We start from the raw sequence: 10,739 nt of genomic DNA, 5'->3' as shown, positions 1-10,739 counted from the left end.
TTTGTTTCTCTACAGGTTGACCTGCTCAACCTCATCGGGAATCCCTAGTTTTTCGAAAATACCAGGTATAGACTCCTCCTTGGAAATCCTCGGGATCCTTATACGGCCCCTCAACTCTGCGTCAGGTTAAAAATAGAGTTCTCCCGCTAGAATATTTACAGCAGAAAATAGGGATAAATATTTTATCCCTCACTAGTCACCAAAAAAGATCATTATCATTCCTATACAACAGTACTTTGTGAATTGGGTACTTTCATCTTGGCAGGGAGGGTCACCAGAAATTTCTTTAACAGTCCCTTTAAACAAAATGTTAAATGCTCCAAGATTGTTAAGAATTTAAATCATGCCCAACTGACCCTGTTTCCCAGTTACGCTTTTAAGAAAAAAAATACATATCGATGACGTCATGAGATATATTGATATAGGTATTTTCACATGTTAACTGTATACTGCTTAATACTGTATAATTAGCGAGTTATGTAATTTTTGTTGAAAATTTCGGCAATTATACTAAAACTATATATACGTAATTTTATTATAATAAATAAAACTATTTGTTGAGTATTGTACTTTTAATAACAAAATATTTAAAATTATTTCCATGTTTTAATATGACCTTTAAATCTGACCTTTGAGCTTCTAACCTATAGACAGCAAATAATGATGGGAGTGCCGTACCTCAAATGCACACAAATATTTTTGGCGCCAAAATGAAAGGTTTAGGTAATATTGAGATTACAAAGTCGAACTGTTAAATTGACGTTTGGTTTTAGAACGCTAAATTTACAATTAATGTTCAAAGACACAAAATGTTGAAAAAAATGTAAGTTACTTACAGATTAAGTCGCAAATATAAAAGTTGGAAGACAATAGTGGAAAATTTCCGAAGTTCGAAAGGAATTGTTTTGCACAAATGTTTTGTAAATACACTGAAAGACAACTTACAAGGTTGCAAGAGACAAAAGTGAAAATAAAAATTAGATATGGTCAGTTTAACCTTTATAAAGATGCACCTTATAGAACTAATAAACTTGACTAAACAAAGGGGTCTCAAATTACGTTTTAAATTTTAAATATCCGAACTGAAGTAAATTGCACATCAATAAAGAAGAATAAAAATATGTAACCGAATAAATTTGCTCTTCTCATACTTATGAGTAAATTCAAAATTGGAGGAAATATTAGGTCACAAAGTCGTACCAGGAAGGTCACATAAATGTAACCTTCTCATTCTGTTTAGTTCATGGTGAGAACGTTAAAATATATCATATACTCTTTTCATTTTAAAGATGTCAAGAAAATGGTTAGTTTATATAAATATCAAGGAATAAAATCAAATACGGTGGTAGGCGATTATATCAATACAATAAATACGACTTTTTATTTAAGTTTTAATTGTTAACAAGCTGCTTCTTCGTTTTACAAGTTTAAAAGTGATAAAAGAGAAGCTTTTTGAAATAGAAAGTCGTCTTCATTATATTGACACAATCGCCTGCCACCGTATTTATGAAATAGTTATCAGCATAATTTTGGGACCTTTTATAATGACTTGATCGTCTCTAATCCTAAATTTGGTAATAAAAACGGTTCATAAATCATAGGATGAATTTGAATTTCAGGGTTTTTTATGAACAAATGAAAAATACATTTCTTTTAGTACTTTATTCTTATCAAAGTGCATGTAAATGTTTTTTCTTTGTTAAAATGTACGTTCTGGAACTAAAATGTTGCACTTTTATCAATATACGAATTACAGCACCTTGTTCAAGATCATCATTTTTTCAAGCTTTATCTTCTTTTCTGCATTTTCAAGGACGTTAAAGGAATTTATTTTAACTTGTCGCCCATCCTTGAAATAAATTAAACTTTGCATTTTTCAAATAAAAAGTATTTAATGGGAGAATGGGGGGGGAGGGGGTCAAGTTTAAATTTGTATTTCTATTTTATTTTATTTTTATGTAAACATCTCCATTGAGCGAAAAAAGTCATAATCAAAGCTTAAAAGAAAAAATATAAAACTTAAAACTTGACTTGAAATTTCATTGTATTTTTAAAGGAAAAAGACATTTTTATTTTTCAATTGATTTATTATTTTTTTTACTTTATTAAAACCATGACATTTAACAATATGATCCAATTATTCACAAAGCATCTGATAGTTGCTATATCAATGTCTAACTATCTCTTTCTGGTTCTTTATACGTAATAAAAATCCAACGGATTTAGGCCCAGGTGCCTAGCTGCCTTCACACATCACAGAAACCCGCCTGAAAAACCGGTTTCTAAGCGCACTAAGCCGCGCTCTCCTACTTCTTTGTGGAGAAAGGCCCCGAGGGCGCGATATGCTTGAAGAATTTAAGGTGTGCTGATATTTAGGCTAATATTTCTAGAATAAAAAACTAGGAGATATATTTGTTTTTTTTTCATAAGAACCTTTCACCAGCTCATTTATTCTTTCAAACACATTTGTACACATTAACACAATACAATAATACAATATATAAATCAAACCCGGCATGATCGTGCACACATTTGTTTACAATTCTCATTCGCTTATATTGGGCCGACCAATTAAAACAACTTACTCTGGTTAGGCGGGTCCAAACTACATTCTAAATTGTGATTTTTTATTTGTATTATCGCGTGCTTTGTAGTTAAATAAAAATACGAAAATTATGAAATGAATTTTAACATTTTGATTTTTTTTCAATTTTTGCAGAGATTGTTTTATTCGATCTATATATTTTTCCCTTTACAAAATAATCTACGTTAATCATATATCCATAGACGATGCCCCTGTTTTAAGTATTTGTGTGTATATAAAACTATCTATCTATCTATATGAGTAAAAAATGCGCAAAAGGCAGAGTGTTGCCGCGGCGCGGCGCAGACAGTGTATCTATCTATCTGTTCTATCTACTAAATATCTATCTACTGTATCTACTTCAAGGGCAGGTCTGCGTAAAGCAGTAAGTAAAGCTATAGTTCAGTATACAGGCAACAAGCGGCAAGAATACAGCTAACTAGCTGTACTGTGCCTATTTATTTATTTATCAAAATGATTGGAAAGGTAATTCTTATATTTTTTTTTGTGCGTACGTTTGTGTTTTTTTAAGGGTATATATGAGGGTATTTGCGTCAGCACAAATAATGTCTTGTTTCATTGTTTAGAACAGGGAGAGTTTATAAATACACGTGGGTGGCAACAATGTTTTTATGAGCTTACGCAATTTAATATTTTTAACAGTTATTTTTTTCATCTTATAATTGGAAAATTTTACATTTTACACAGAAACATTTGCAGAATCAATTCTGTTGTATATCATCATATTTTTCAATTAAAAAATTTACTCTTGAAAAATAAATAATCCAGCATAAAATATTAATTTAAAAATGTATTTATATAGAAATGCAATAGTTTAAAATACATGGAGTTTATCACTGATATTCATACATTCTTTCCTTGATATATGATACCTTGCTTGCTTGGTTTGGAATAAAAAACAAATATTTTAACGTAAATATATCTTAAACCATGGAAGAACAGGTTAACTTCAAATATAATTTAGAAAATATATTTATGCATTTATTTTGCAAAGATGCTGAAACCTGGCTAAATTATCCAAGGTGAATTTAATTTAAACGATTATCTACTTTAAAAAAAATGGTCATTAAAATAGTTGTTATTCTTTTTTAAGATATAAAAATTGTAAAATTTTGCATTATATGTTTTCTAATCCAACAAATGCAAAAGTGTTAACCCTGCAACATATATATATATATATACATAATATATATGTATATGTATTATTGTTTAGCGTGCTAAAAAAAAACAAGTTTAATTTATTGGTTAACTAGCCAAGCTTGCCGAGCCGCTGTATAACCTGTTTTCTTTAATATATTGGCAGATTTAAAAATCTATATTTTTTAAAGTACAGTGAGGCCCTTAAAACTGTGGAATAGCTATGAATTTTAAGAATAGAGTCAATAAACATGAAACTCAGCAACTCTGCCTTGGGCACTTACCCAGTTCACTTTATAAGATGATTTTCAAACTATTTGCTGTCGAACAAACCGTCAACTTTTATTGGACTAACTGTACTAAATGGGTTCATATATATTTTGGCTTATGGTTATGGTGGGGGGGGGTTCAATAAATTTATTTAATAATGCTCTTTACTTCTATATACATATATTTATATGCCAGCTATCTAGCGTGCCAAACCGCTGGTTTAAATGGGCTGACATTTTTTCGATTTTTTTTTCAAAAATCTATTTTTTTATTCCACGGGCAACGCCCGGTAACTATCATAACATGTGTTTCCCCAAAAAATTAAGGGACAAACGAAATCCCCCCCCCTCTTCTTCCCTCTTCTTAAAAGTGTAGTGTAGGGAGGGACTGGAGTTTACTGTACTATTCAAGTCAGGTGGAGATTTATTCTGGTTTTAACCGTAATACAGAGATCAAAACAGGCATACAGGTCTACAGTGGATATACGCTCAATATTAAGGGACCATGGGGGGGGGGGGCTAGATAATACTGGATTTAACCCCCCCCCCCACCCCAGCTTCACTTTAGAGCAATATTTCCATGTTATTAAATTATAACAGATGTAACAGGCGTTGCCCGTGGTATTTCAAAATCCGACCGACAAACGAAACGGTTAATATCAGGGATAAGCATAAATAGTCTAATGAATTCATGAAAAATGCATTTGTGCAGTGTAAACAGGCCTATTTCACTGACTAGTTGATTTTAAAGCTTATGGTAAAGCTATATAATTTTATATGCTTTACAACAACATCATGTAGATAATTAAATGTCGTCCTCTATGTTTCATGGGTCTCACTGTAACAGTTTTTTGTTACGGTTCGCTATGTTATGGTTTGGCTGGCATTAGGTAACATACATGGAAAACATGTTGATTTCCACTTTTATTTCAGATTTATGCAATTATTATGTCTGTTTAGTTTTTATTCTATAAAGTTGATTTGCCATCTGGAACACAAGTTGAATTCTTGGTGTCTCTGGTTAGAACAGTAATAATTTGCAAGCATCAGCAATACCTTGTTTTTTACCAATTATTTGGTGAAAGGGGGGGGAGTCTTTGCAAAGTGAATTAAAATAAGGGGGGGGGGCAGTAGTTTATGGTGAAAGTTTTTTAAAAAGTAAAAAAGCCTTTAAGTTAAGAACCAATTTGTACTTTTTGCAAAAGTCCGAGGTGTGAGTTAATTCTTGATATTTATAAAAAATACATCTTTAAAAACAAAGCATATTATGAATTAAAAAGAATAATTTATATATGAAGTTTAATCTACAGTAACTGTATTTTTTTGTCTCTCTAAACCTGTTCTCCACGCATCTTGATTTCAGATCAGTTCTTCTACAATCTACTAGTATTCATAGTTTATTGTATTAAAGTACAGGGGCATCATGATACTACAGTACAGGGGCATCATGATACTACAGTACAGGGGCATCATGATACTACAGTACAAGGGCATCATGATACTACAGTACAGGGGCACTATAATACTCCAGTACAGGGGCACTATAATACTTCAATACAGGGGGAACATAATACTTCAATACAGGGGCAACATAATACTACAGTACAGGGGCAACATAATACTAAAGTACAGGGGCAACATAATACTACAGTACAGGGGCAACATTCTACTACAGTTCGGGGGCACTATAATACTTCAGTACAGGGGCAACATACTACTTCAGTACAGGGGCACTATAATACTTCAATATAGGGGCAACATGCTACTACAGTTCGGGGGCACTATACTACTTCAGTACAAGGGCACTATAATACTTCAATACAGGGGCAACATGCTACTACAGTTCGGGGGCACTATAATACTTCAGTACAGGGGCACCATAATACTTCAGTACAGGGGCACTACAATACTACAGTACAGGGGCAACATAATACTACAGTACAGTGGCACTTTAATACTTCAATACAAAGGCAACATAGTACTTCAGTACAGGGGCATCATGATACTACAGTACTGAGGCACCATAATACTGCAGTACAGGGGTACCATAATGATTCAGTACAGGGGCACCATAATACTTCAGTACAGGGGTACCATAATACTACAGTACAGGGGCACCATGATACATAAGTACAGGGGTACCATACTTATACAGCACATGGGCACCATAATCCTACAGTACAGGAGTAGCACAGTACTTCAGTGAAGGATTACTATAATCCTACAGTACAGTGGTACCAGAGAAATTCAATAAAGGTGTACCAATCGCACTTTTCAGTTCCAGGATGTAAATCAAAGCTGAAAAAAACTGTTACAGAATTAAATATATCCTACAACAATATATATTAGATAATATAGGATATCACCTGATTTAAGGAATTGTGGACGAAACTTAAAGTGCCTCCATTTATTTAGTAACATATGCGATTCACAACGGTACCCTTTAACATTTTTCTGATAAGGATTTCTAAAGAGATATTTGTTCCTTCTAGTTTTCTTTTTGTTTAGATTTCTTACACAATAAGAGTTTTTTAAGGGGTACCGTTGTATATTGAACAGTCCAATTTTGCATGGAGGGTCACTTGAAGATACGTNCGTAAAGGTTTTACTCTTAACTGTGATGGTCTTGAGAAAAATAAAAATCCTAAACATATTTTATAATGACTTAAAGAAATTGTAAGACGAGCTTAATTTTGGGAAGGGATTTAGAATTGAAGTAAAACTAAAGAAAATAAAAAAAGGGGGAATACAGGAAATAAGACAGTGCTTAATAGTATAATTTTTTTATAAAAGGATGAAGCAAAGGAATTGAGTCTTTGCCACAAATCCCAATTTTCTAATACCTATATCTCTAAAATCAGATGGCGTAAACCTATGATATTTCAAATTTTGATTATTTAATCCATCAGAATTCATATTTTGAAATATCTAGGGTCTACAAAATTGTGTTGTAGAGATAACATCATGATACTACAGTACAGGGGCACCATAATACTACAGTACAGGGGCACCAAAATACTACAGTACAGGGCTGCCAAAATACTTCAGTACAGGCGCACCATAATACTTCAGTACAAAGGCACCATAATATTTCAGTACAGGGGTACCATAATACTACAGTACAGGGGCACCATGATACATAAGTACAGGGGTACCATACTTATACAGCACATGGGCACCATAATCCTACAGTACAGGAGTAGCACAGTACTTCAGTGAAGGATTACTATAATCCTACAGTACAGTGGTACCGGAGTTTACTGTACTATTCAAGTCAGGTGGAGATTTATTCTGGTTTTAACCGTAATACAGAGATCAAAACAGGCATACAGGTCTACAGTGGATATACGCTCAATATTAAGGGACCATGGGGGGGGGGGGCTAGAAAAATCCGGGATTTACCCCCCCCCCCACCCCAGCTTCACTTTAGAGCAATATTTCCATGTTATTAAATTATAACAGATGTAACAGGCGTTGCCCGTGGTATTTCAAAATCCGACCGACAAACGAAACGGTTAATATCAGGGATAAGCATAAATAGTCTAATGAATTCATGAAAAATGCATTTGTGCAGTGTAAACAGGCCTATTTCACTGACTAGTTGATTTAAGGGGGGTGAAGGGTAAGGGGGTGTTAGCAAAATTTGAAATTATGATGCAAAGTGGTTTCGAAATAATTAAGGAGTTTTTATAAATATGATATTTAAGCATAATGGGATAACTTGATTAATCCAATTTTATTATTATGTGTTCACAATTTTATCTCAGCTTAAAATACATGTGTTTTTTAATTTTTTCTGAATGAAAAAAATCTGCATAGTTGCATTTGTGAAAAAAAAGAATTGGGAAAAATATGTAATTTAAATCAGTCAAACAATATAATATCAATAAAAAGAGTTAATCATGTAGATTCTTGTTAATTTAATATTCATTCAACAGTTTTAAGTAGTCATAACTGTTATGCGTGCATTATTTTTATTTTAACACTGGTAAATGTACAGGGTGTCTGAAAATAAGAAAACTTTTCAAAAAAGTTCAATTTTTTATCACTTTAAGATAAAAAAAAATGCCAACTCCAGTTTTTACAGTTATCAATATCTTTTTAGACACCTGTAAATGTAAAAATATCATTAAATAAATATTAGATAAATTGACTTGTATATATATATATATAATGTATATGTATATTCAAGGTTTGTGCCCTTGAATAGTCAACTTTTTTATCTGCAGTCTCCATGCTTGTGTGTCTGTGATGTATGTGTGTGGGGGTGTTTGTAAGTCTGGGAATGTATGTGAGAAAGCAGAAATGTTTTTCAATTTATCTACAATGTATTTAAATAAATGTAATTTTGAAATTGATGCACTGCAATGTACATGTTGATATTAATGATGATTTTATTATTTTGACAAAAAAAGTTTATTTGTTTTCGATTTTTGAACGTTAACTTTAAAAAATCAGTTTTTTCAGTTTTATTCTATTAAATACAACTAAAATGTTCTTCACTTTCAACAACTTGGATTTAAAGATTAAACCACATGTTAGAAAGATTCCTTTTTTTATCCATAGATAAAGACATTTATAATTGATTTTTTCATCATTTTATCCCGTCATTATTTATTTTTTAATCATCCTTTTGTTTTAGGTTCAGAACCAGGACAGTTTCCTTAGTCTGAGGATTCGTATCGACAACGATTACGAGCCAAACCAGTTCGGATACAGTGCTCCCTCTTCTCCCGGAGAATCCCTGTTGCCCCGGGATTGCCAGGAGATGAGGTTGAACACTCCCCGGTCTGGTGTCCAGACTCCCACCCAGCAGCAAGATCAGCAGCAGGCCAGTACTAGATATAAGACGGAGATGTGCCGACCCTACCAGGAACACGGAGCCTGCAAGTACGGAGATAAGTGTCAGTTTGCGCACGGACATGAAGAACTTCGCTCCGTCAACAGGCATCCAAAATACAAGACCGAAGTGTGCCGAACCTATCATAGCGCTGGGTTCTGTCCCTACGGACCCCGTTGTCACTTTATCCACGCCATGGACGAGCTACGACCTAACCCACCCACTCCAGAGAAAAAGTCGAACTCGACGGTTAAGCAGCTGCCCATGTTCGGCGGTTCGAACTCCTCCACCTGGTCCTACCCCGACACAAGCAACGACATGAAGCAGGCCGTCAACCAACTCAGCAACTTCTTTAACATTTCCCTCGGAGGCAGGAACAACCTAAACTCTTCCGGCTCCTCCGAATCCTCCCGCAGCGGATCCTTCTGCTCCGACCTGGACTCTCCGACGTCGACATCCCCTCCCCCAGCCTCCTACTCCTCCTCTCCACTTGATGTATCCCGCTCTCTTCGTCTTCCAATCTTCAACAAGCTGGCCTGAATTTGTCTAAATATAAAGTAAAATTGCTAAGAACCTACGTTGTCGAAAGGCTTTGGATTTGTTGATGAAACGATTCTTGAAGCAGTTGATTAGCGATTCTACTAGCAGTTGACTTTGTTCACTTCTCCCCAACCCAATTCCCTCCAAAACCTGCATTATATCAACACCCTGCCCCTAGGACCCTTGGAACCCCTGGAGGCATTTAACCGAGTGACTGTTTAAGATGAATATATGAGTATTACGTGCAGAAAGATTGATTTAGTCACATAAATTCCTAGCAACGCTGTCCGGCGTGTGTTTATATTTATCCTATACACTATTTATTTCTCTCCGACATTATGTATGTGAGGTACAAGTATTTATTAATAAATGCAGGATAAAGCCCCCCCAGACCTCCCCCGGCATAAATATTAATTTTTTACTCTACAGATATTAATCAATATATTTACTTTATATATTATATAAATAAATCATAAATATATCTATACTTTTTATGTGAGACTATAGTCTAGGTTATATTATTATATAATATTTACTTTTAAATGTGGACACTGAGGGAAGACAGAGATAAAACAACATGTTGCTAAATTTAATATTCAAACAATTCAATGTTTGCTTTGGTGATTTTTCTGTTAAATTTTTTGAAATTTTTGCCTATTTCAAAACAAAAAAATGTCGACATTTTTTTCCCGGTAACAAATTTCATTTTTAGCCATCTATTAACCTTTCACTTCTTAGTAAAGAGCTAAATTAATTGTCAGACCGTTTATTATATAATTACAACTATTTTAACTAATGTATTAATTGAAAAAGTGACTGTAAAGACGTAACCATCCATATCCGATTTACAATGGTACCCTAAATACCTTTGTCTAAGCAAGGACGTAGGCCCACTATAGTTTCATTTAGTGTATGGCACCGCAAGGATTTATCTCTAATTGGATAATGAGATATGATAGAAAGATAGATGTTTCCGCAGTACTATTTCTATTGGTTCAGAATAGACAACAAACACATGACTCAACCCTGATTGGATCAGGCGCTAATGGACTGGGCATACAAGAGTGATTTCCTCTCGTTTCTTTTTCCTAGTAAGAATGACCACTCTATTGATTTACAATACAGGGATTTTTTTTACCATAACAATTGAAGGAGATAAAACTGTTAAAATATTTAATATCTCGGTCAGTTTTAAAAATATAAAGAAGGTAGACCCCATTATGAAAAGGTCATTAGACTTTCCATCTTTTTTTGATGCTCTTTATTGTCATTTATCAATTATCGAAAATCGAAGATGATATTCAAGTCGTCTCTCAATTCCCATGTTTATTGGGACACCCTGTTAAAC

The 10,739-nt window shown here is 33.8% G+C and overlaps 1 protein-coding gene across 1 annotated transcript; it reads left to right on the top strand.

Annotated features, from left to right (window-relative positions):
- Window positions 1-2,964: 2,964 nt before the first annotated feature.
- On the top strand, window positions 2,965-9,783 carry LOC111702702 (mRNA decay activator protein ZFP36L2). The gene is made up of 2 exons (XM_023474469.1): window positions 2,965-3,070; window positions 8,654-9,783. The coding sequence occupies exons 1-2, from the start codon at window positions 3,059-3,061 to the stop codon at window positions 9,389-9,391; spliced, it is 750 nt and encodes a 249-aa protein (XP_023330237.1). The 5' UTR covers window positions 2,965-3,058; the 3' UTR covers window positions 9,392-9,783.
- Window positions 9,784-10,739: the final 956 nt, after the last annotated feature.

Source organism: Eurytemora carolleeae, unplaced genomic scaffold (assembly GCF_000591075.1).
Source record: "Eurytemora carolleeae unplaced genomic scaffold, Eaff_2.0 scaffold7, whole genome shotgun sequence".
Taxonomy (NCBI): domain Eukaryota; kingdom Metazoa; phylum Arthropoda; class Copepoda; order Calanoida; family Temoridae; genus Eurytemora; species Eurytemora carolleeae.
The sequence above is the reverse complement of the archived record's forward strand: the minus strand, read 5'-3'. Positions and strand labels throughout refer to the sequence as shown.